The sequence below is a fragment of the Panulirus ornatus genome, chromosome 18, assembly GCF_036320965.1.
Source record: "Panulirus ornatus isolate Po-2019 chromosome 18, ASM3632096v1, whole genome shotgun sequence".
Lineage (NCBI taxonomy): Eukaryota > Metazoa > Arthropoda > Malacostraca > Decapoda > Palinuridae > Panulirus > Panulirus ornatus.
This window is the reverse complement of record NC_092241.1, coordinates 55,495,500-55,523,071: the sequence shown is the minus strand read 5'-3', so window position 1 is coordinate 55,523,071 and position 27,572 is coordinate 55,495,500. Positions and strand designations below refer to the sequence as shown.

At 42.5% G+C, this 27,572-nt stretch overlaps 1 protein-coding gene across 2 annotated transcripts; it reads left to right on the top strand.

The window, feature by feature from the left end:
* Window positions 1-9,325: 9,325 nt before the first annotated feature.
* Window positions 9,326-26,556, top strand: LOC139754914 (pancreatic triacylglycerol lipase-like). 2 transcript variants are annotated; one of them, XM_071672740.1, is made up of 11 exons: window positions 9,326-10,227; window positions 14,300-14,512; window positions 14,800-15,077; window positions 16,409-16,622; window positions 17,027-17,191; window positions 19,441-19,569; window positions 19,891-20,021; window positions 21,075-21,210; window positions 23,630-23,756; window positions 24,632-24,835; window positions 25,473-26,556. In XM_071672740.1, the coding sequence occupies exons 2-11, from the start codon at window positions 14,308-14,310 to the stop codon at window positions 25,720-25,722; spliced, it is 1,839 nt and encodes a 612-aa protein (XP_071528841.1). In that variant the 5' UTR covers window positions 9,326-10,227; window positions 14,300-14,307; the 3' UTR covers window positions 25,723-26,556. The 2 variants fall into 2 exon arrangements, with proteins under 2 accessions (XP_071528841.1, XP_071528840.1); XM_071672739.1 differs by lacking the exon at window positions 9,326-10,227 and having other exon boundaries at window positions 13,953-14,512.
* The last annotated feature ends 1,016 nt before the right edge of the window (window positions 26,557-27,572 follow it).

Genomic DNA, 27,572 nt, shown 5'->3' with positions numbered 1-27,572 from the left:
AACACTAACCCTTGCTGCTGCGTCCATGTCTCGTTCACAGTTGCCTCCCATTGATAGTCCTTGAACATACCTTCCGTCACCCTTAAACGTCCTCTCTTTCCACTTCTTGTTCTTATCTAATCCCTAGCCACCAGCTATAAACCCTCGCTTTATGGTAAACACATCATGCAAAGAAAAATGGGGCTCGTTTCCGTTTTGTTTCGCATGTTCATGGGTAATGCTTATAAGGAAGTTATCCAAGATGGTGTTATAGTGTATTTTCCATATGACCTGTCCTGCAACTGAGGCCAATATTCAAGTACTTGTTTAACTTCCTGTTGCAAGGACAACCTCTGGTCCTCGTTTCTCAATGCCATTTCGTGTTCTCTTGAACCCGGACGCCCGCAAACAACGCTAGTTGATCCAAATGCTTCCTACTCGAACGTTTCTGTCAACATATTTCACGCGCCCATCCTAACACGAAAAAAGATACTAGACTCACATATTTCTTATTCATGGTAAGATTCGTTCTTTCTAAGCTACCAGAAAATAGAAGAGAAATGAAACATTCGTATACATTCTGAATAGGTCTGGTGTAAACATTAAAGCCGTAATGTTATGAGACGCTAGACACAGGCCTCAGAGCATGAGAGAGAGAGAGAGAGAGAGAGAGAGAGAGAGAGAGAGAGAGAGAGAGAGAGAGAGAGAGAGAGAGAGAAGCGTAAACTTTTGTTCAGACAACAGCCTACGTCTAGATGACCTTCGAAGTTAGCACGTAGGAAGCGTCGAAGCAGGAACCCAGGGCCAAAGCACATACTAGCGTCAATGGACGACCTACAGAGAGATTCAATTATGACAGACGATTCTGTTCGTCATCCCTTATTTGACATGTCCTTAACCTAATTTTTTCAACATAATGATGAGACTGAATTACACAAATTGCTGCATCGATAAATAGCAATGCACAATGGAATTAAAGATTAGGAAAAGTAACGCAATTTCGTCCTTAGAATTTAGATGTGACGATCATGTCCGTTACTACGATACCTTGGCCAGCCAACGATAATTATGCGAATGTTCAAGACGTTCACTTGGGCTCCCAGAGACCAATGTCGCAACATATCTTTGTCTTGCCTTCACCCTCAAGCTCTACAGCGTTTAGTTCATGAGACGTCAAGTATGGTTAGAGATCTTTTTCGTGACCAGTTTACCTTAAAACGGGAAAGGAATTGTTTAGTTTTGGGGGCCTCACCTCTTAATTCTGTAATAACAGCGGTATTACTGATCAAATATAAGCGATAATGATATCATTAATAATGATAATAATAATGATAATGATATTAATAATAATGATAATGATAATAATAAAATGATAGTAATGATAATGATGACAATGATGATAATAAAAAACTATTACTATTGATACTACTACTACTACTACTACTACTACTACTACTAATACATAGGTAGCACCAGAAATAGATGAAGAAATGGCTTTATTCCCTCACATCCACTTTTTACCTGCTATGTATAACACACCGAAAACCAGAGACCCTTGTCCATAACCAGGCCCCCAGAGGCCATACCCTGGTTTCCCTCGGGCGCCTCGTATACCTTAGTTCAGCCCAACGACAGCACGTCATCCAATTTCTCCCAATCCCGTGCACACCTCACACCCTCCTGCATGTTCAGGACCCGATACTTCTAAGCATCATTTATTCCATCCTTCCATTCCGTGATGATTCCACCTCCTCCATAGTTTCCTCTTTTCCTTGTTCCCTCCACTGCGGAAATGTATACCCTCTTAGTCGGACCTCGCTAATCTGTCTGCAAATCTCACTCTTAAGGTCCGTAATAACCACGTGTCGGGCACTGGCTCGAATCACCTAGAGCTGTGAGGCTACCGGGCAATATATGTCTCGACCAAAGTCGGAGAGTCTGATGATTCCACTTGAAGAACAAAGAATTCATGGGATGTGGCTAGAAAAAGGCGGTACATGGGAAAGACAGGCAACTCTAAGAGGGCCCGTTGGCCCCTGTCTAGGTTATCTGTTTTTGCACTGAGAGAGAGAGAGAGAGAGAGAGAGAGAGAGAGAGAGAGAGAGAGAGAGAGAGAGAGAGAGAGAGAGAGAGAGAGAGAGAGCTGGGACAAGTTGTCCAGTTACTTAATCACACGTTTGCACCGGCGTTCATGTGGCGGATCTAAGGGCTTTGGGATATCACTCACAAGCTGCTGTCGTAACATGAACCATCCTTTCCATTTCGATTCTCACAAATAATTCCCTTCTCTCTCTCTCTCTCTCTCTCTCTCTCTCTCTCTCTCTCTCTCTCTCTCTCTCTCTCTCTCTCTCTCGCTCTCTTTTAGCAGCCGCAGCTCCAGCATGCGATAGTAAACTTTAGTGCAGTGTTATCACCAACGTAACAATATCCGCATTTGAAGAGATTTCAATACTTCCAACGAGCTCATTTTAATTTCTGTGTTTTTGTATTAAAGATTAAATCGTCTTGTGTCCAATGCTAACCGACTTTATCAAAAGAATCATACATATATATATATATATATATATATATATATATATATATATATATATATATATATATATATATATATATATATATATATATTCTTTTGGTGTTACCGGTCTCCACTAGCCTGTGGTTATATCGCAAGTGAAAAGCCATTTCGGCCAGGCTACAATCATCGTCTTTTGAGAAAAGGGAAGGACAGTCTCGTCGAAGAACTTCTCACTCCAAAGGAGTTCCTCATTTCCCTGCTACTGGGAGCAGTGCAACCTTGGAGCTCCCGGTGAAAGTGTCCTGGAGTAACACGAAGACTCAAGAAATGTGTCCTGGGACAAGAGTGAATATTTGAAATATATTTTTTCTTTTCACAAACTTAGAAATCTTAAGAGATTGATTCCCCAATTGCCAAGAGAGCTTGCAATTCGTTTCCTGTGCTTGAGAATTTGAATCAGAAACAATGTAGCTCACTTTCGTTATGATCCGCAGGCCACACAGCAGGACCACAGCTCGAAGACAGTTAAGCTAGACACCATCATTGGTACTACTTTAGATAGCTCATACGAATGTCTAAGAACCCAGAGGAACACTAGATTAAATACGGTGCTTGTATCACGTCAACATGTCATCCACAATTAACTTGTGTCTCATCAAGAAACTTCTGTCGATTAAGTACTCGTAGAGGAAGGGGCGGGTTGTGTCCATTCTCTTAACCTTAAGTCAACCTTAGTAAAACCTGTTTGTGGCCGCGTGTGTTCTGTAACCATCCTTTGATGATCATGGTACCCGGAAGGGTTAACAGGGAATCTGGCTGGTCAGGGAGTGATTCATGAAATTATGTGTCTGAGACAGTTCACAATGGATCCTTCCTGCCACAGTGTGGGTTGTATTTTTATGAACAAGAAACCTCATCGTCAATGTACCACATCAGACAACGGCATCTGACTGTTGAGGCTAGCCTAGTGGACGAACCCCCACAGCCATGCTGAGAAGCTAGGCTGCTGGACGAACCCCCACAGCCACAGGAGTGCAAACACCAGCAGACCACAGGGTTCGTTCGAGGCTGTGTGTGATAGCGGAAGAGATCAGAAACAGAGACCTTAACAAAAAGAGACAGAGACAAATACAGGACTTGAATGGAGAAAGGCCTGTAAATATGGTTAACTACAGATCTACAAAACGTCAGATCTTGAAACAAGGTAATCCTCTGATCTGTTCTTAAACATGTTATTCCTAACCATATTTTCCTTTGAACCCTTTCCTTACTATCTGTACTATGTACAGTGGTATTATTCGACATTCAATCATGAAAACGTTATTAAGTTGTTTTTGATAATGAGTAGTATCCAAGCTTCTTTGCTGGTCCCGTCAGTAGAGACAGAAAATGACACTTCGTTGGAATTCGAGTTGTATGAAGAAAAATAAGTTTCGTTCTATTACGTAATCAAAAGTTGAAAATGTACGAATTCGTTATTACCGATTATGCTGTTTGATTATATATATATATATATATATATATATATATATATATATATATATATATATATATATATATATTTTTTTTTTTTTTTTTTTTTTTTTTATACTTTGTCGCTGTCTCCCGCGTTTGCGAGGTAGCGCAAGGAAACAGACGAAAGAAAAGGCCCCCCCCCCCCCCAGACACATGTATATACATACGTCCACACACGCAAATATACATACCTACACAGCTTTCCATGGTTTACCCCAGACGCTTCACATGCCTTGATTCAATCCACTGACAGCACGTCAACCCCGGTATACCACATCGCTCCAAATCACTCTATTCCTTGCCCTCCTTTCACCCTCCTGCATGTTCAGGCCCCGATCACACAAAATCTTTTTCACTCCATCTTTCCACCTCCAATTTGGTCTCCCTCTTCTCCTCGTTCCCTCCACCTCCGACACATATATCCTCTTGGTCAATCTTTCCTCACTCATTCTTTCCATGTGCCCAAACCACTTCAAAACACCCTCTTCTGCTCTCTCAACCACGCTCTTTTTATTTCCACACATCTCTCTTACCCTTACGTTACTCACTCGATCAAACCACCTCACACCACACATTGTCCTCAAACATCTCATTTCCAGCACATCCATCCTCCTGCGCACAACTCTATCCATAGCCCACGCCTCGCAACCATACAACATTGTTGGAACCACTATTCCTTCAAACATACCCATTTTTGCTTTCCGAGATAATGTTCTCGACTTCCACACATTCTTCAAGGCCCCCAGAATTTTCGCCCCCTCCCCCACCCTATGATCCACTTCCGCTTCCATGGTTCCATCCGCTGCCAGATCCACTCCCAGATATCTAAAACACTTCACTTCCTCCAGTTTTTCTCCATTCAAACTCACCTCCCAATTGACTTCACCCTCAACCCTACTGTACCTAATAACCTTGCTCTTATTCACATTTACTCTTAACTTTCTTCTTCCACACACTTTACCAAACTCAGTCACCAGCTTCTGCAGTTTCTCACATGAATCAGCCACCAGCGCTGTATCATCAGCGAACAACAACTGACTCACTTCCCAAGCTCTCTCATCCCCAACAGACTTCATACTTGCCCCTCTTTCCAAAACTCTTGCATTCACCTCCCTAACAACCCCATCCATAAACAAATTAAACAACCATGGAGACATCACACATCCCTGCCGCAAACCTACATTCACTGAGAACCAATCACTTTCCTCTCTTCCTACACGTACACATGCCTTACATCCTCGATAAAAACTTTTCACTGCTTCTAACAACTTTCCTCCCACACCATATATTCTTAATACCTTCCACAGAGCATCTCTATCAACTCTATCATATGCCTTCTCCAGATCCATAAATGCTACATACAAATCCATTTGTATGTATATATGTATATATATATATATATATATATATATATATATATATATATATATATATATATATATATATATATATATATTTTATTTTTTTTATTTTCTTATTTTGCTTTGTCGCTGTCTCCCGCGTTAGCGAGGTAGCGCAAGGAAACAGACACATGTATATACATACACGTCCACACACGCAAATATACATACCTATACATCTCAATGTACACATATATATACACACACAGACATATACATATATACACATGTACATAATTCATACTGTCTGCCTCTATTCATTCCCATCGCCACCTCGCCACACATGGAATAACAACCCCCCTCCCCCCTCATGTGTGCGAGGTAGTGCTAGGAAAAGACAACAAAGGCTTCGTTCACACTCAGTCTCTAGCTGTCATGTAATAATGCACCGAAACCACAGCTCCCTTTCCACATCCAGGCCCCACACAACTTTCCATGGTTTACCCCAGACGCTTCACATGCCCTGGCTCAATCCATTGACAGCACGTCGACCCCGGTATACCACATCGTTCCAATTCACTCTATTCCTTGCACGCCTTTCACCCTCCTGCATGTTTAGGCCCCGATCACTCAAGGTCTTTTTCACTCTATCTTTCCACCTCCAATTTGGTCTCCCACTTCTCCTCGTTCCCTACACCTCTGACACATATATCCTCTTGGTCAATCTTTCCTCACTCATTCTCTCCATGTATATATATATATATATATATATATATATATATATATATATATATATATATATATATATATATATATGCGATTTGAAGGGAAACCCATTGCCATACCAAATTTTTTAGCATAATAATCTCCAGTGAATTGAAATACACAGTCTTTTATACACAATTTTATCAGTTCAGCGAAAACAGACTTTGAAACAGGTAAATTGATATCATCCAAGACATCAAACAAATATTCTAAAAGGTCATCAACTGGAACTTTTGTGAAAAGTGAGGAAACATCAAAGCTAACTAGTTTGAAATCAAAATTAACATTGATATTGTTAAGCTTGTTGACTAAATTTACATTGTTCATGATATTAGAATTTGATATCTTACCCACTAAAGGGCTTGATAAAGAATTCTACTAACCATTTTGACAATCTATATGTGATGGGGCCTACTGAACTCAATATAGGTCTTGCTGGAAAATTCTGTTTATGTGTTTTGATAAGTCCATGCATATATGGCAATGGAACGGACAAAGATGACAAACTTTTGATAAGAGAACCATTACCTTTTGACAACTTTTTTTCTTTATTGAAATGGGAACTAACTGCTTCTAGGGGATTTTTACTGTTTAGAATATGTTGTGTCATCATTTAAAAGATCATTCAATTTAGATAGTTACTTTTGTCTAAAATCACACAGTGTTAGCCTTATCTGCTTCAGTAATATGTATATCCTTTTCTTTTTTCAAGGTGCTAATAGCTCTTATAAATCTTTTAGGGCAATTAGGTTCTCCTGGTTTTGACAAACTGGCATACGCTAAACCCTTACAGATATCAATTTCATCATTAGGTAAATTACTGTAATTCTCTAAATTACAAAAAGACTTTGTGGCATCAACACAGGTGGCTTCCCTGTTAGAGCACATAAAACTTAATCCATAGTCTAATGCACACAAGCAATCCTTATCTAGTTGTTTATTATACAGGTTTATCACAAAAGAAGGGTTTGTGTTCTTAGTCCAGTCGCTGTTTTTAATAAGATGATCCAACTTACAATTCAGTTTCATTTGTAGCCTATTGAGTCCCCACATCCGGTTCTTCCAATATGTCGGTATTGTCATTTGAAAGGCACGTTTCTCCTCTCTTGTAATACGAAAAGCCTCCTCCATTTCAATCTTAATTCAATGTGTTTCTTTAAAATGATGTTTTGGAATTGGTCAAATGGTCGACCAGACAGCAGCAACAATCGCTGGGGTAGGACAGATCTTGGCATCACTTGTTCATCAAGGCATTTCCTGAGGAAATTCTTTGAAACAAAATTACTAAAGGATATCTTACCTTCTAATGCAATCTGGTTTAGGTATGTAGATGATGTTCTTTGTGTTTGGCCAACAAATGAAAATTTACAAACATTTCTCCCCTTACTTAACAATTTAGTACCTTCCATCAAATTTACTGTAGAAAATGAAAATAATGGTATGTTGCCATTTTTAGATTGCATGATCCATAGACAAGGAAACAAGTTTAAGTTTAGCATATACATAAAACCTACCAATGTATGCTCATATATCCATTATTACTCATCTCAACATGACAGAGTTAAATTATCATCATTTCAATCTATGTTCCTTAGGGCAATACGTATTTGCAGTCCATTGTATATCAATGATTAGTTTGAGAAGATATATTCTATTGGATCTAAGTTAAAGTACCCTAGATCTTTCATTGATAAATCCCTTAAGTTAACAAAGAAATCATTTTATAGAGTTGAGCCCAAACCTCCCATTGACACCAAGAATCTTTTAGTTCTCCCTTTTAATAATAATCTTACTTTACTTCCCATGTTGCTTAAATCCTTTAATGTAAATGTTGCCTTCAGCAACAATAATACTATAAAGAATATCAATCAGGAATCCACCAGAAAATTCTCCTGGGTGCATCTATAAAGTGCCATGTAGAAATTGATAAGTTCTATGTTGGGCAGATTGGTAAGGATCTTTCTGTTAGACTTAAGCAACATAAATATAGTATAAGAACGGGACAAGAATCAAATGCCTTGTTTAATCACGTTAAAAACTATGATCATTGTACTGAATGGAGTAATGCCATCTCAGTTATTAACTCTAACTATATTACGACGAGAATTATCATTGAATCTTCTATTATTAAATACACGAAGAATTATAATCTTAATATTAGTGATGGTCTATACAAATTAGATAACTTTATTGTTGATAAAGTTTGTAAAATGATAAGTTTATGATACGCTCGTTGTCTGTCTTGGACAATCGCATGTTTACCATATGGCGTCCCAGCTACGTCTCTTCGTTGTATATCAACTGACTGTTATATTTCTCTTTTGTGTCTCCCCTGATGATGTGATTATTACACGAAAGTGCACTTGGGAACTTATCTCGTGTTTCATTTTCCCCGTGGACTCACAGGAATATCTTGATCACGCGCAAAATTGTGATCCTTTCCAATATATATATATATATATATATATATATATATATATATATATATATATATATATATATATATATATATATACACTTCCATCATATTTGTGGTTCTTGAGGAGGAGGTATGATTATTTTCTTGGTCTAATACTCTATTGTACACCCGATCACTTGCCTCCAGCCATTAATGTTCTCACCGTCTAGCAATTCTTGTCTCGCTTCAGAAATTTTTTCTTAGAAACTTAGTCGCCGAATCTTTTCGTGACACTGCACACTCTGTGCCATATGAAGTCTTTACCACTGCAAACGCGAGATCGCCAATTCACCGACAAACGACTACCCAAGTGAACCGGATACTTCACTGTTTTACACTGGTCATGCGATCATTTACGTGTCTTATATAACTCCGCACAAGTGCTTGAATTATGCCAAGGTGAGTAACATTGCTCTTGACACTAACATAGCCTCATTTTTAATGTCATGCAGTATGTTCTTGCGTAATCAAACTACAGAACTATAGAAGATATCTTTGAAATTGAAAAATAGAATTCATGTATTCAACAATGAAATCCAAGAATGAATTCAATAAAAATCCAGGAAAAGAGAAATGTGTGAGTTATGATCTTTAGCAAGCAGATCTATTGAGCATGACCCGCTAGCCGTTACGAGTAGCGGTTCCACAGCCCCGTTACCCGGGTGAAAGCTGCTGCCACGACCACCACACGTTTTGCTTCTTCTCCCTCGCTCCTCACGACGGTCGTATTACTCGTTCTCCAGACGGCCGAGAAGGAGGACCGGACTACCATTTTCCTCCTCAGTCTTACAGAGATCAATGAAAAATTGTACGTCTGGCAACGGGTGACGAATTGACGCCACCAGGGAACCCAGTAAGCAGAAGGCGATGCTCGTTGCCGGCAGGTGTTACCGGGTATTTAAAACTGCAGAGTGCAAGCAAGTGCAGTGGGATATATCCTAGTTGGTGCATCTGAGATGTCAAGGAAGTGATTCTCAAGGATTTCAAAGCATGATCTAAGATGGCAGTGAGGCTTAGGTTGTGGACGGATATAATTACTATTGACGTAGAAATAATAGAAATATGATTTATGCAATGAATCCACAAAATTTGAGTCAGTAACCTCAGCTCAAGGCTGCATGTGCTCCCAGTGTTTTTCTTTTTCTTTTTGATTTACTGATAAAAGTGCTGCAAAGTATAACTGAAATTTTACAGTAAGAAATTTGGAAAGCAATGTATGGACGTTTATTATCAAGCTCGGTGTTGTAAATGAACTGCATTTAAGTATCGCCGTGTTTTACTGGCTAGATGTGGTGTGAAGGATATGAATTATCTAAAGAAATTTCGAATTTGAAAAGCAATAATTTCAATCTATTGAGTACAACTGAATACTGGTTCACAAATTATAGAGAAAATAATTAGACTACGTTGCTTGCTTCAGACAACATTCGAGAAAGCTGTGTGTAGAGAGCTGTGCAGTGACGCTTCCCTCAAGGTTATTGCTCCCGGCTATGCAGAGGAAAAACCTCCCCATTGTGGCACAGTCATTCCCCCATTAACTACGAGACGGGGCGACGACAGGAAGCCAATCGACCACATCTGGCAAACCTATAGGGTTCCCCCGCCTCCTGTGAGACACCAACCATTGCAGGAAGCAACCGAGCTGCTCTTGACCGGTAAGTAGGAATAGTCAGGTGCATCTACTACCTTAACGAGTTTCCTGGCACGAATTTCAGTCTTTGTCCCATCTCAACTCACAAGGAACAGGTTAGCAGTTTTGGAATGCTCTGTACCAGGAAGCTAACCTTTATGCTTCTTCCTTCAGAGATGGCCTTCGCCTTACAAGACCTGAGGACGGGTTCAATATATGGAACCTTTTACACAATACTGCCGTTGATAGACCGAAGTTTAAAGAATGGAAAATATTTCTATGATTCTTCTTTCTTTTAAACACCTGCATCATTATTTTGAGTGCATTCTTAAAACTCGGCATGTAGTTTAGTCCTTTACCACGAGTATCGAAGCTGTGTCACAGAGTAAGTTGTACACGATAAACGATAGCAAGAATTAGACGTAGCGTGTGGCTCGCCTGGCAGTGCTGGTCAGTGACCTGTGGCCAGGGACGCCCACATCCATGTAGAGAATGCCTAAGACTCACCACCGCACACAAACACACACACACACACACCTTAGACCTTGCTTATTCATTACTCTGCTGCCTTTATACATGGGGGTGCAGTTACGTCCCATACTGTGCTGGTATCTATGTACTGCATATATGTGGCCTTAGGCTCACCTTTGTACCAGGCCTGACAATATGTTTATGTTAATCTATACGGTTTAGGTTGTTGAATGCATGTGATGTCTTGACGGTGCCACAGCATGTTTGTTGATGGATGAAGAGCCCAGATAATCTACTTCAGCCCGCGTTGACTTCAGCCCACCTATCATAATGAACATCGTCTCACGGGTGTTGGGAAAAGGTGTCTCAGGTGCCGTTGTTCCACGGATCTGTTGTAGCTGGGAGGCAGGATTCATTTATTGGATGTAGACGTTTGTGTTCAGGAATGGGAGGCTGAAGGGAGTGTGGTGGGTGGGGAGGAAGCGTCTCCTATAATATTTTGTCTCCATTCATGTACGTTATATTGTTGTCCTCCAGTTGATGACCTCATCACAGACCATCAGGTCTTCTGTTATCAGACTTTCCCATGTACTTTCCCCAGGACCTCGTCATAGACCATTAGGTCTTGTGATATCTGACTTCCGTGTGTGCTCTTCCCAGGACCTCGTCATAGTCCATTAAATCCTCTGATATCTGGCTTTCTCGTGCAGCATGAACAGGGAAGAACTAGGCTGGCAGCTTTTCATGAAACTCGTTTCATTCAGCCTTTAACAAAATGGGCGAGTGTGTCGCAGAGGAGCGTGGAGAATTCTTACCGTAAGACAACTAGTAATATAGCCACAGACGTGAGTCTCTGGAATTTTGCCTTTAGTTATCTCTGAGGGGGTGACAGAGAACTTGACTTATATAACTGGAAAGCGATTGATGGCTTACTTAGTCCTGAAAGATTGTTAAGTGACATCTTTGCGCTCATCGCGTAGATCAGGAAATTATTGAGCAATCTTTGTTTAGCTTAGCGCATTCACTGTCAATATGTTGTTTGTAGCTTGCATGGAAATATTGATTATTTCTTAGAACATAGTTAGACCTAATTCAAGACACGAGGATGTGTTCTATTGACGACCTGAGATGTTGAAACTGCTTGTCCTTTATCAGCTGACGGGGAACAATGGCTGTTGTCTAAATTGTCGTTAATAGAAAGAAAAAAAAACCTGTCTAAAAAGCAGACTAGCTCTGTATACTCCTCAACCACATTCGGAGGGGAAAGTGGACTGGTTTCTGAGTAAGTTAACCGGAGGTAGTCCACTCTTTCCTCCAGGAACTGGGTGGTACAACCAGTGTACAGGAGGGAGAGGTTCGTGTTATGCAGCAAATTAGGCGCTGTGCCGTCTCCAACCACCTCTGGTTCATTGAAAGATCTCGAGTGTGTATCCTTGGGACTGGACGCTCACCTTGATCTCTCGACTGCTTGTGAAGAACCTGAATCAAGACATTCCCTTCGAGGAATGAATTCTTAAGTTAACATCCGTTCGAGATCATCGCCGCTGCTCAGATCTCGTGAGCGCGAATTCGAGGGAAGAATGTGTGTACGACAGAGGTCGGGGCCGTGTTTGGCAGGTATGTGGCGAATCTTCTCAACGAGTTTTCTACAGGAGCAAGTGTTAGGCAGATGATATCTAGTGAATCATCTCACAAGAACGAGTTGTGAGAACGAGTTTTCCCCGAACCTGCAGAACACTTCTGATTCCCCAAGCCTATTCCTCTTTCTCCTCCTCCTGCCGATGTTGCCTGACCTAACTCCCACTCCTCAATGTTCATTGCTATTCTGAACTTGTCAGTGGTTTTGCTGGGGCCTAACTTCAGACTGGCTTCATACATCTGTCAAAGGATCAAATCTAGTGAGTCTTGTTTGAATCTAGTGAGTTTTAGACATTTAGTGGGTTGTACTTCACACTTGATCGCCTCTTCCCGCATGAGTTAGCGCCAAGAACAGAAAAAAAAAGAAAAAAATGCCACATCCTCACAAACGAGAGAGAGTAGTCTCTGAACACTTTCTGGAAGAGGTTAAAGCCAAGTGATAGATCGCTTCCTGTTCTGTTGGACGACAGATCACCTCCCGGCAAAATGCGTTAGGATCATCTCGACCGAGAGAAGTGAGAAATAATGAATGGCTTTTTCTTAAAGGAAGATACAACATTGTTGAAACCTGTGATAATTAAACAAAAGAAAGACTTGTCACTACAACGGATTATGAAGTAGGTTTCAGAAGGGATTGCTGCACTGAAATGAGCATTCTAGTCTTAGAAAAGAAAGGTTATCAACACTTACAATGAATGAAAAGAATCTGAAAACAGTCATTACAAGGGGCGGTGCCAGGCGGGCACCTAGTGAATCTATAAACAATCGCTCAAACTAACTACCCTTGTTCCAAACACGCGTATATGGTATCTGAGCGTGTGAGTTATTGGATACCGTATTATCTTTTTAAAGGAAAGTAGAACTTTATAGCAAATCATAATCATATATATACTTTAAATACGGAGGCATAAAATCTGAAATCCGACATTTAAGATTGCAGGATACACGGAGTCCAGAGCGCTGTGTCTGTGTGAGGTGGTTTGATCTAGTAAGTAACGTAAGGGTAAGAGAGATGTGTGGAAATAAAAAGAGCGTGGTTGAGAGAGCAGAAGAGGGTGTTTTGAAATGGTTTGGGCACATGGAGAGAATGAGTGAGGAAAGATTGACCGGGAGGATATATGTGTCGGAGGTGGAGGGAACGAGGAGAAGAGGGAGACCAAATTGGAGGTGGAAAGACGGAGTGAAAAAGATTTTGTGTGATCGGGGCCTGAACATGCAGGAGGGTGAGGGGAGGGCAAGGAATAGAGTGAATTGGAGCGATGTGGTGTACCGGGGTTGACGTGCTGTCAGTGGATTGAATCAGGGCGTGTGAAGCGTCTGGGGTAAACCATGGAAAGCTGTGTAGGTATGTATATTTGCGTGTGTGGACGTATGTATATACATGTGTATGGGGGTGGGTTGGGCCATTTCTTTCGTCTGTTTCCTTGCGCTACCTCGCAAACGCGGGAGACAGCGACAAAGCAAAAAAAAAAAAAAAAAGAATATCGAGAATACTATTAGGCTGAGGTAGGAGCTAAGCTGATTAGCAGCTCAGACAGAAGAACCCTAAGGCAACACACAACAGTAGAGTCTTCATTAAATAAAGTCTAGACGTCTTCATTATTTTTTGCATTGTTCCTAAACCCTCTCAGAAGTGGTGCAAACAAGAATTCGAAAAGTTCAAAAGGAGATGGAACGCATATGTAGTCATGTTATACTTGCCATATCTTGTATGGACTTCATAAACTATCTAACCATTTCACTATCATCATCAAATCCAATTCCCATTTCCACAGGGTGGGTTAGGTACGTATACTGTCAAGTATCACTCCCACGCATCAAGAACCCAAGCCTAGTACATACGGTCGAGTGAGGAAGTGAGACCAGCCTAGCTTACAAAGCGTGGATTATGAGGACGAATGAGTAAAACCTTCCCACACAAACAGGGTGGCTCTGGGTACGCACCAACGACGCGTCTTGTAATAATACGATGATAAACTCGTCTGCAGGAGTGACGATGGCGGCTGGTTGCAGCCCATGGGTGTGGTGGTCAGTGTTGGTCGTGACGGTGGCGTCGGCTCAAGAGGACCATCAACAGGGTTTCCTGGGCCATTTGTTCGCCAGGCTGAGCGATCTCCCGGTCATCGGCAATTTCCTGCGTGCTGATGTCCACCCCATCTACAGGCCGCTCGTTAGGCAGTTCCACCCACGCATCGGCAACAGTTAGTTCATCTTTACACTTGTCAGTTTTTCGTATTAGTGAATAACTTTGTTGCTAGGTCGAACATTCTGTATATCAATCTGAATCAGGACTGATACGTCATAAGGCAGCAGTCAGTATTCTTATCTTAAATAATAAAAAAAAAGATATAGTGTGAAATTCTTTGCCTTCAGTACGGATTTGAGCAGTACATTTTTCATAAGCATCCTTTAGGATATAATTACTTCCCCCATGTACTTGAGTAGTATCTATAAAGAGCTATCTTTCAACTGGGTATCTCCTATCCAGAAGAGAGCGAGCTCATCGATCTCTGTTTTGACGAGCTGGGATGCATCAACACCCATGATGACTTCCTCCACCCTATCCACCGGCCGCTCAACCTTCCACCTAATCGGAGGGAGGAGATCAACGTTCTCCTGACGGTCCACTCCAGGGAGGACAAGGAAGGCACGGTAGTGGAGGCGGTGAACGTGTCGCAGGTCCTCAACACCAGCTTCAGTCCGTGGAGGAAAACGAAGATTATTATACACGGGTTCCTGGAGACCAACACAGAGACGTGGATGTGGGTAAGCAGGTTCCAGAGGAGGAAGACTACTCTCACCATTTGTGATACTGACCTATGGCTTCTGATGCTTCTGCCTTAGAATTCTGAATATTGTTTTAGTTTTCATTTTCCGAAATAACGTTAATTTCAGTCTCCCTGTTGAATATGAGGCAAAAAGTAATGGTAATATATATATATATATATATATATATATATATATATATATATATATATATATATATATATATATATATATATTACGGTGAAGGGGGTTAATGGGGAGGTAATAACAAGTAGTGGTGATGTGAGAAAGAGATGGAGTATTTTGAAGGCTTGTTGAATGTGTTAGATGATGGAATGGCAGATATAGGGTGTTTTGGTCGAGGTGGTGTGCGAAGTGAGAGGGTCAGAGAGAATGGTTTGGTAAACAGAGAAGAGGTAGTGAAAGCTTTGCGGAAGATGAAAGCCGGCAAGGCGGCGGGTTTAGATGTTTTTTCAGTGGAATTTATTAAAAAAGGGGTGTCTGTTTTGTTGACTGGTGGGTGAGGATATTCAATATATGTATGGTTCATGGTGATGTGCCTGAGGATTGGCGGAATGTATGCATAGTGTCATTGTACAAAGGCAAAGGGGATAAAGGTGTGTTCAAATTACAGAGGTATAAGTTTGTTGAATATTCCTGGGAAATTATATGGGAGGGTATTGATTGAGCGAGTCAAGGCATGTACAGAGCATCAGATTGGGGAAGAGCACTGTGGTTTCAGAAGTGGTGGAGGATATATGGATCAGGTGTTGGCTTTGAAGAATGTATGTGAGAAATACTTAGAAAAACAAATGGATTTGTATGTTGCATTTATGGATCTGGAGAGGGCATATGATAGAGTTGATAGAGACGCTCTGTGGAAGGTATTAAGAATATATGGTGTGTGAGGCAAGTTGCTAGAAGCAGTGAAAAGTTTTTATCGACGATGTAAGGCATGTGTACGTGTAGGAAGAGAGGAAAGTGATTGGTTCTCCGTGAATGTTGGTTTGCGGCAGGGGTGCGTGACGTCTCCATGGTTGTTTAATTTGTTTACGGATGGGTTTGTTAGGGAGGTGAATGCAAGAGTTTTGGAGAGAGGGGCAAGTATGCAGTCTGTTGTGGATGAGGGGGCTTGGGAAGTGAGTCATTTGTTGTTCGCTGATGATACAGCGCTGAGGCAAGCAAGAGTACCTGTGCATAACGGTGAACCAGCTGCAAGACGGGTTTACTAATTTCTCGCTGGACCGGTTCGATTTTCTTTTTCTGTTGAAGTAAAGGAATGTTTAGTTCTTTTACTCTTCCATGGTGGCTTAAAAGAACGCCCCTTGCAGGACATGGTCCGCGCCTTGCTGGTCTACGGGGACTTCAACGTGGTGACGGTCGACTGGTCTGGCGGATCGCAGGCCCTCTACTCACAGGCCACAGCAAACACTCGAGTGGTCGGCCTCGAGGTCGCTCACTTCATCAACTGGCTCAAGGATAACCTTGATCTTGACCCCGGGGAGGTGCATATCATAGGTCACTCACTGGGGTCACATACAGCAGGTAGGTCAATCATACAGTCATGACTCACAACACTACACGTAGGTGAATCATACAGTCATGACTCACAACACTACACGTAGGTGAATCATACAGTCATGACTCACAACACTACAGGTAAACAATCATACAGTCTTGCCTCACAACACTACACGGAGGTGAATCATACAGTCATGACTCACAACACTACAGGTAGACAATCATACAGTCTTGCCTCACAACACTACACGGAGGTGAATCATACAGTCATGACTCACAACACTACAGGTAGACAATCATACAGTCCTGCCTCACAACACCCTTATTTCTGGATGTTTTATCCCCAATTTTGGCTCTACTGTTAAGTTATATATTTGCGTCAGATTTAGTATTATATCGTGGGATGCCAATCACTCCTGACGCTGCAGGTTACGCCGGCGAGCGGGTGTCGGGGTTGGGGCGCATCACAGGTCTGGACCCGGCTGAGCCCTTCTTTCAGTACATGCCGCCCTCAGTGCGTCTCGACCCCTCTGATGCTCTCTTTGTTGACGTCATCCACACCGACGCCGACTCCATCCTCAACCTGGGCGCAGGTACGTGGGCCAGCTCTACCCTCTCCATCATGCCAGCGAATGACATCTGAACGAGGTGGGGTGAAGGATTATGTATTTACATGTTATTTTATATCATCTTTCCTCTTATTGAGGACTTCTGTGACTTCTCATGGCGTTAGAACTCTTTTAAAACATCGCATTACCGACTGATAAAGTTGGAATACGATCAAATAAGGAATAGATGTAGTATTAAGAAGGTGACGGATGATATGTATATATCATCCCTGGGGATAGGGGAGAAAGAATACTTCCCACGTATTCCCTGCGTGTCGTAGAAGGCGACTAAAAGGGGAGGGAGAGGGCGGGTGGAAATCCTCCCCTCTCGTTTCTCTAATTTTCTAAAAGAAGGAACAGAGAAGGGGGCCAAGTGAGGATATTCCCTCAAAGGCCCAGTCCTTTGTTCTTAACGCTACCTCACTAACGCGCGAAATGGCGAATAGTATGAAAGATATATATATATATATATATATATATATATATATATATATATATATATATATATATATATATATATATATATATATATATATATCAAAGGAACCCTGAAAGGTTTTGGTGAACGGAGAGATTTTAATCGTAGATTGTGTTAGCGGGACTGACTCTCGTGAGCATCTCTGATGATGTGGGACCTAAATTTACACAGGTCATGACAAGTCGAAAGTAAGAGCATGAGAGATGGACGGTTTGCATAACGTTTTTGGAATTAGAAGTACAGTTAGAATGAAGGAAATTACTTACTATATGGTGAAGTTAATGGGTTGTGAAGGTTTCGTAAAGAAGTCTCCTTAGGCTGGCGTAGCCAGTGTAAAGTGTATGGGAGGCGATGGATTGCTCAGGAAGGTACGCATACAGAAAGATACAGTCGAGGGGACAAGGAGGCGAGGTAGACCACTGAAGAGATGAACACAGTCGTAGTGAGATGAATGATCCGGGATGGGAGTATATGAGGTGAGTGTGATTGGAAAATGACTGGTCATCGGATGCGATGGCCGCATTTAGTGGACGGAGTCAAGGTAAGTGGATATGCCACTTTCGTCTGACTTTCCCTAATGTGCTAAGTGGAAAAAGTATAAGAGGCAGTTTGATAAGTGTGGGAGTCCATGTTGCAAATCACAGTGGCATGGGATGAAGGTGTGTGTGTGTGTGTGTGTGTGTGTGTGTGCCGGTCATCTTAGAGGCTTTCTGTACCTGATCCAACAGACGAAACTTGGGTAGCGTTAAGAGCAGAGGACTGAGCCTTGTAGGGAGTATCCTCACTTGGTCCCTTTCTCTGTTTCTTGTTTTCGAAAAGTAAAAACGGGAGGGGGAGCATTTCCAGCCCCCCGCTCGCTCCCCTTTTAGTTGCCTTTTACGACACGTAGGGAATACATGGGAAGTATTTCTCCCCAATCCCCAGGGAGAATATATATATATATATATATATATATATATATATATATATATATATCTTTCTTTTTCTTTCACACTATTCGCCATTTCCCGCATTAGCGAGGTAGCGTTGAGAACAGAGGACTAGGCCCTTGAGGGAATATCCTCACCTGGGCCCCTTCTCTGTTCCCTCTTTTGCAAAAAAAAAAAAAAAAAAAAAAAAAAAAAGTGAGAGGGGAGGATTTCCAGCCCCCCGCTCCCTCCCCTTTTAGTCGCCTTCTACGACACGCAGGGAATACGTGGGAAGTATTCTTTCTCCCCTATCCCCAGGGATAAATATATATATATATATATATATATATATATATATATATATATATATATATATATATATATATATTATATATATATATATATATATATATATATATATATATATATATATATATATATATATATATATATATATGTATATGTGTGTGTGTGTATGTGTGTGTGTGTGTATGTGTGTGTGTGTGTATGTGTGTGTGTGTGTGTGTGTGTGTGTGTGTGTGTGTGTATATATATATATATATATATATATATATATATATATATATATATATATATATATATATATATTTATACATTTTGCTTTGTCGCTGTCTCCCGCGTTAGCGAGGTAGCGCACGGAAACAGACGAAAGAATGGCCCAACCCACCCACATACACATGTACACATGTATTGTTAGTGGTACTGTAACTGTAACTTCTTTACTGTTTTCAAAGCTTGCACGTACTGAAGCACTGCACGCGTGCGGTGCTCTGATAAACTGTGTGAGATGAAACAGTGAGTGATCAGTCGCGGATGTGCACCCACAGGTTTCGGGTTGCGACAGCCGGTGGGTCATCTGGACTTCTACCCAAACGACGGCCGGAGTCAGCCCGGCTGCGACTCCCTGCGTCGCGTCCCACTGACAGCCCTCACTGATGGAGCCAGCCTGTACGAGGGTCAGTATCCTGGGGTTTCTTCCTCCACCCAGCGCCTGCCTTGGCCCTTGAAGTGTTGCTTTAGGCTCTGCCAAAGATCCTTCAGATCTGAGTGGCCATACGCTTGGCCTTGGGAAAGACGTGCCACCTTTACCATACCTTAGATATGAAAGATTACATAGTCGCACAGATTAACGCAGGCTTAAAAGATAAGAGTTTGCCAGCAAACTCGCAACACTATTCAGGTTTTCAGCGAACGGGTCCTTGTGTGTGTCTCTGTATGGATATCCTTTACATAGTAGCCTCTCCCTGCCTGACGGCGATCTCCTCCTCCTCCTCCAGGTTTAGACGCTGCTCAGAAGGAACTCGTCGCCTGCAACCATTTCCGGGCACCCAAGCTCTTCACGGACTCCATTCTCTCCCAGTGTCCATACTTGGCCTTCCAGTGCCGTTCCTACAGCCGGTACCTGAACGTAAGAATACCCACTCAACCCGTTTTCTCGTAGTTTGAGATTCATCAGCATATGAGGGACTGATGTCCAATGTAACAAGTCGTTCAGGCCTGACCACTCAGTTTTTGAATTTCTACCTACTTCAAAATAGGTCTGCACGTTTTCAATTATTGTTTATGTTGAGTAGACTAACCACTACGCAGCCCATCTTAGGCATGGGCAACACATGACTGCCGTACGATCAGTTCAACCACTCTCCCGCTAACAAGCTGACTGGCAAGCGAGTGGTACTTGATTGTTCTATCGGACGTACGACGAACCGTTCATATACTACTGCTAAGAAAGTATTACAGGAACATTGTGTTCCATAGGACATTCATTAGGGACTTGGTGCATTTTACTCACATGAAATTTAGCTAAAATATCTAAAAGTAGAATAATGCGTATCGAAGACAAAGTGTGCTGTATCTTTATTACCTTTGCTTATTTTTTTCTTGTAGATAAATTAGTTATTCTTTTTTACTCCGTGGCATTGATAAACCAAAATATTTCACTGACCCATGACCACGGTAGGAAAACAAACCCTTTTTTTTTTTTTAGATATAGATTTTCTAGTGTTAATCATGACAAATGTAGATGGCGTGAAGTGTCACACGGTGGTGACATATCTAACCTGTATGCACAGATTGTATCAAAGTACAGAAAGGTGACTCATAGGAACTAATGACTGTGAAGTGGTTTTAAGCAAAGAATCATTTTCGTTTCTGTTTTCGAGTCCATCAGTTTGGTTAGGCTTCAGGAAGGGTTTTATCATCCATATCACACAACTAGCGTATCTGTTGTTCCGGCACGAAAACCAAAGGTTGAAAAATGAGATGAAGATAATATTAAGTCGTACGTCCGGCAGTGAAGATGAAGACCATTTGGTTGCCATGTGTCACCTCCCGGTCTATTAACGTGTCGTACGGCAGGTCAAGTGACATAACCCTGCAGAATACCGAGCGATCCTGACTTTGCTCATGGGAGTTTATCTTCGCCACACTGTGACCAGATCGTATTGCATGGCCCACGCAGGGAGAGTGTGTACGCTGCGGGGAGGACGGCAGACACTGCGCGCGCATGGGCTTCCACGCAGACACTTGGCCGGGCGGGAACGTAAGCTCCGTGTCCTCCTTCTACGTCTCCACCAGCGCTGGACCTCGGTACTGCAGTAAGTCCTCGAGAATCCGCATCTTCTGTAAAACTCCGAGGACGCTAGACGTCCTCAGTGCTGACAGACGGGGTCGTGCCGCTCCTGAGGTCTTACAAATGTTGGTGAAAGGTCCTTTGCCGCCATCCAGTGATCACTGGAGGGTTCCAGAAGGCCGATCGGTGATGGCAGCAGGTCCTAAAAGGGTTTCGTTAAAAGCCGGCCAGGGTCGTAGATTGTAATTTTCCCCGGCTTGAGATCTCATGAGGGTCGTCTAACACACTCCCCGGAGATCGTCAGAGGGTAGTTGGTCCAACGCTTGGCCGAAAACCATCTATTGCGGCTGTTCAACTACAGATCCCCTGTGACGGACCAGAGCACACTGAGACCCTAGATCTAGGGCAGTGCAGCGGAGGCTTAAAGGTCCCTGAGGGCCTCTCACTGCCGACTGGAGATCCCACACGGTTCTCAGTCACCGGCAGACCATAGAGGTCCTCGAGGGCCGTTCAGTGGTGCCACCTGGATGCAAGAGCCTGCAATTCAGGGCGCTTTAAAGGCTGTCCAGAGCCGGTGGTAAGTTGCTGCTCGTGTCTAGCGGCAATTTAAGGACCTAGGTGGCCGTCTAGCGGCAAATCAAGGTCTTGAGACCACCTCTTACCAGGCGCCCCTAAGATCCATCCAGCACCAGTTGTTGGGTATCACACATCACTGCCAACTTGAGGCCTGAAAATGGCCTTTCATCTTTACCCGTCTGTTTCATCTCTGAAAAAAAAACCCAGCATCACTTCATCTCGGAAAGGATGCGTTGCTTCACCCCGTCTCCAAGGACAGAGATACCTTCCTAAAACCTTGTAACTATCGCTCCTTTCCTCTTGCATCTCCAAAGTCTCCCATACTCCTCTTCTTCTTCATCCTCTCTCTCTCTCTCTCTCTCTCTCTCTCTCTCTCTCTCTCTCTCTCTCTCTCTCTCTCTCTCTCTCTCTCTCTCTTAATCACTTAGGGATTCTATTTCCTTCTTTCAGATCGCTTGTTAGGCTTCCACTGGGCCAGGTCTTCTGACATTCTTCCCTTGTGTGATCCACCACAGTGTGGACCTGTCGGGGGGGGGTTCGACTCTCGTCATCTGCAAAGCATATGACAGGTCGCGGCACGTCTTGCCTGACTGAATATATCCTCCCTTTGGCAGACCTGCTGCCTCCCTCTACTTCCTAATGCGTCTCTGTCTTTTCCGTTGCTCGATCGTGGATGCACACTGTACGTGGAGAGGAGAGATGGCAGACAAGATGGTGATCCATCGATAGGTAGTCTGCTGGAGGATAGTCACTCCTTGTCTACCAGGTTGGGGGTTGAGGATGGTAAGGGGGGAAAAAAGCTTTTCGCCTTCTTGAATCAGGTCCCTGAGGCACACCAGCCGCCCGGATGAAAGCTGTGAGGGAGGAACCATGCAAAGGGAAGAGTAGACTGACCTGGGAATTCTATAGGGAAGCGTGAGTGTTAGGAAAAGAAAACATCCAATCTTGTTACAGATGTCGGAGGCTCGCATCTGTATGCGAGGTATTTTGCTGGCCACTAAGATATTGCAATCCACTCAGTGCTATAGATGTCCACGACTGACAATATTTGCCCTTCCTTAATCACATTAAAAGTTTGCAGGCTTTTCTCTCTGACTTACGTATATGCCTCTTTTTTTTTTACTCTTACCATAATGATCTGTGAGTGTGTGTGTCGTCCAGTATCACATACAGCCTCGAAGTGGCCCAGTGGTCTGCTGCTGTTTCAGTCTCTTCTTCTTCTTCTTATTATTATTATTATTCTTATTATTATTATTATCATTATTATCATTATTATTATTATTATTATTATTATTATTATTACTATCATTATCATCATTATCACCATTGTTATTATTATTATCGTTACCATTGTTATTATTATTATTATTATTATTATTATTATTATTATTATTATTATTATTGTTATTATTATTATCATTATTATTATTATTATTATTATTATTATTATTATTATTATTATTATTATTAATATTTTTATGAATATTATTATCATTTATCCCTGGGGATAGGGGAGAAAGAATACTTCCCTACGTATTCCCTGCGTGTCGTAGAAGGCGACTAAAAGGGGAGGGAGCGGGGGGCTGGAAATCCTCCCCTCTCGTTTTTTTCTTTTTCAATTTTCCAAAAGAAGGAACAGAGAAGGGGGCCATGTGAGGATGTTCCCTCAAAGTCCCAGTACTCTGTTCTTAACGCTACCTCGCTAACGCGGGAAATGGCGAATAGTATGAAAACGAAAATCTGAATAGATGTGGCCCATGTGTAACACAGGCTCTTCACGGTGAATGACATGATGAGAGAACACACACCAAACTGCATCCTGTATCGTCTCCCCATGACTGAGAAGATGTTCTTTTTGTCCTCCTCAGTTTACCATTACCGCCTAATGCTGGACATTGCTGAGTCTAGTAGCATGATGAGCGCGTTGCGTGGCAACCTCAGAGTGGCATTCTTCGCTGAGGACGGCAGCGTGAGAGACTTCGATCTCACGCCTGAGTAAGTCAGATATGGTCACAACGTATTATCTATCTTATCTATCTGTCTAACTCTCTATCGATCCATCCCCTATACGGATTTCCTTGGTGCAGTGGTTAGCGATACTGACCATAGTGTATTACTCAGAGACCAACCGGGGGTTGAACGCATAGGTTCGAAGCCTAGTTGCGGCAGTCAGTCCACAGTCTGTCCAGGTGTTCATCCGCGCAAGGAGTTTTACGATAAACTGGGCACCTTGCTGTGGCAAGGGGGTAGCGATGGTGTGTGCTGTGGGGCGGGGTAGCGCCAGGAACGGATGAAGGCAAGCAAGTTGGAATATGTACATGTGTATATGTCTGTGTTGGAAAGGATCATAATTTTGCGCGTGATCAAGATATTCCTATGAGTCCACGGGGAAAATGAAACACGAAAAGTTCCCAAGTGCACTTTCGTGTAATAATCACATCATCAGGGGAGACACAAGAGAGAAATATAACAGTCAGTTGATATACATCGAGGAGACGAAGCTAGGACGCCATTTGGTAAACATGTGATTGTCAGTTATATTTTTCTCTTGTGTCTCTCCTGATAATGTGATTATTACACGAAAGTGCACTTGGGAACTTTTCGTGTTTCATTTTCCCCGAGGACCCATAGGAATATGTCTGTATGTGTATGTATATGTTTTGAATATGTGTGTGTATGAGCGTGTATATTTATATATATATATATATATATATATATATATATATATATATATATATATATATATATATATATATATATATATATATATTGAATAGTCTGTTACTCAAAAGCACATCACTTGTGTCTACTCTCAGAGGTGCATGTGCATATCCCTTTCGCAAGTGGCTTATTTACACGCTGTTTCGCAGAGCCCCTAAAACCTTCAGCCACGGCAGGAGGTATACCTTCTTCGTGCACCACTACGATGACCTGAGCGCCTCCAGCGAAGCTCTCATTCAGTGGACTTACAAAACGGACATCTTCAACCCGATGAGCTACTGCCTCGTCTTTTGTGACACTGTCTTCCCCCTCGTTCGCCTCACCTTCACTAGTGTCGACAGTATTGTTGATGAGTAAGTAGTAGTGGCGGTAGCAGTAGTTGTTGATGTAGTGGCAGTAGTAGTAGTAGCTGTAGCAGTAGTAGTAGTAGTAGTGGTGGTGGTAGTAGTAGTAGTAGTAGTACAAGTAGTAGTAGTAGAAATAGTAGTTGTAGCAGAGGTAGTAGTATTTGCAGCAGTAGTAGTAGTAGTAGTAGTAGTAGTAGTAGTAGTAGTAGTAGTAATGGTGACAGTAGTAGTAGAAGTAGTAGCTGGAGCAGCAGTAGTAGTAGTAGTTGCAATAGTAGTAGTAACAGTGGTGGTGGTAGTAGCAGTCGTAATAATGGTGATCTGCTAGTAGTAGTAGTTGTGGTGTACTACTAATAGTAGTAGTAGTAGTACGTGGCAATTCTATTACAATTAAGGGTCTGGCATGTGTCCGGTAAGACCTGAAGACATAAGCTTGGGTAGAAAAGCAAAACTGCCTTTAAATGTTGACCAAGTAAGAAAGCAGTTAATCCTGCATGACTGAAATGTTTGGCATAGCCAACAGGAACAGAGATAATTCCCCTCTAGTATATCTACTTGGGCCAAAGCTACCAGTTCCCCACCCTTGAAAAGATGGCCTCTTCCTAGGTAACCTCTTTTTTTTTTCCTACTCTGTTCATTCCAGCCGACTCCGCGACTCTGAAGTGACGGGAGAACCCAGGGAGGTGTTGATGTGCCACCAGCAGGGCCTGGAGGTGGTGAGGATCGCCAGCGAGGCTACGGTGAAGGTGGTGTCATCGCCTCACTGCCTGGCGACCGTCACCAGCCACGAGAGGAACGCCACCCACCTCCTCCGCCACCACAACCGCACCACAGGTCTGCTGGACGCTGGCCTGGCGTCCCTCTCGTCTCTCTTCAACATGAATTTGGTATGAAGGGAAGTCACTGGGGCGAACAGCACTCACAACTGACCCAACCAAGTCTTTGCCTCTCTTACCATCGGTAATAGCCAGACCAGACGGAGTGATGCTGGTAGATTTATTAGGAGGTTTGCATATGTGAATTTACCAGGATGATAAAATAGAATTCCTTCATAGGGAAGTGAGTATCCCTATTTTTTTTTTTTTTCATGTTAGCTGAGACGGCACGGCCGTCTGAGGCCCTAATCAAGGCCTGAGCCAGGTACCCTTTTTATTGACCAACCCCTCCAAAGGGCGAATGAAAGAGCTAGGTTAACTGTGGACCGACTACCACACCCGGGATTCGAACCTATGCCATGCGTCATGGTCAGGAACGCTAACCGCTACCCCACGGAGGTCCAGGACTTTCCTACCATCCTTTTCTTTTTTTCCGGTGCGGGAGGTTTAAAGTCATCGACTCCTTGGGTCACTGAAAGGCCGAGAACATCGAGCTGTAACCCAACCAGTCGAAAACAAAAGGGTTTACTATAATTCTAGCCCCCCCCCCCAACCCCCTCCCCCGCTAGTTCTGTTCAACTAATTTCCTGAAGGAGGATACGTACACACCCCCCCCCCCCTTCCCCCAGTGCAAAACGAGTGGAAGACAGTAACCAGACACGTACGTTTTCAAACATTTAACCCAAACGTTCGTATGACGAAACGGACAAGCCAATAATACTGCTGTGTATGAAAATTGTATCAACGTATTTTTTGTTTTTCCAAAAGAAGGAACAGAGAAGGGGGCCAGGTGAGGATATTCCCTCAAAGGCCCAGTCCTCTGTTCTTAACGCTACCTCGCTAATGCGGGAAATGGCGAATAGTATGAAAGAAAAGATATATATATATATATATATATATATATATATATATATATATATATATATATATATATATATATATATATATATATATATATATATATATATAATTATTGATGTTTATATGTCTTGGTCTCTCAAAAAGATTACGCCAGTCACCAAAAAAAAGTATGAATATGTCTCGGTGCTCATCATCACCGCTCGCTTGTGTGGATCTGTCATCTCATTTCATTATTTATTCCTGTTGAAAAACTCCCGCGGATAAACATTGTTACGCGTAATGGATTTGTATGATTTTATTTATTGTGAATAAAATGTCGTCTTTTTTTTTTTTCGTATGCCTAGATTACTTTTCAACCCTTCAAGAATTGGTGAAGTAATTATTGTAACGAGTCGGGGTGTGAAAGCTGGGCCGTCTACGATGTTATTATTGGCGCCAGATTCACCGGGTCTCCGTGTGCCAAATGGCCTTATATTCGCTGACAAGCCAGCCTGTGGGTGTTGTAACTATGTGATTCGACTGTTAATTGGAACTGCGACTACGTAGCCAGCTTAAGTTCTTGTTGACGTCGCCGCCTTGTCAAGCCCACTGTGAGTGGCAGTTGTTACTGGTTGCACCTGTGGTTAGAGGCGTTACCAGTTGCCATAGTCAGTGGTTAGAGGTGTCACCAGCTGCCATAGTTAGTGGTTAAGAGCAGTCACCAGCTGCCATAGTTAGTGGTTAGAGCAGTCACCAGCTGCCATAGTTAGTGGTTAGAGCAGTCCCAGTTGCCATAGTTAGTGGTTAGAGCAGTCAACAGTTGCCATAGTTAGCGCAGTCACCAGTTGCCATAGTTAGTAGTTAAGAGCAGTCACCAGTTGCCATAGTTAGTGGTCAGAACAGTGACCAGTTGCCATAGTGGTTAGAGCAGTCAACAGTTGCCATAGTTAGAGCAGTCACCAGTTGCCATAGTTAGTGGTTAAGAGCAGTCACCACTTGCCATAGTGGTCAGAACAGTCACTAGTTGC

Coding starts and splice junctions, on each gene's coding strand:
- LOC139754914 (XM_071672739.1), top strand. CDS start 14,281: ATGATAAACTCGTCTGCAGGAGTGACGATGGCGGCTGGTTGCAGCCCA. Junction 16,623..17,026: donor ACTGGGGTCACATACAGCAG/GTAGGTCAATCA, acceptor CTGACGCTGCAG/GTTACGCCGGCGAGCGGGTG. Junction 17,192..19,440: donor CATCCTCAACCTGGGCGCAG/GTACGTGGGCCA, acceptor GTGCACCCACAG/GTTTCGGGTTGCGACAGCCG.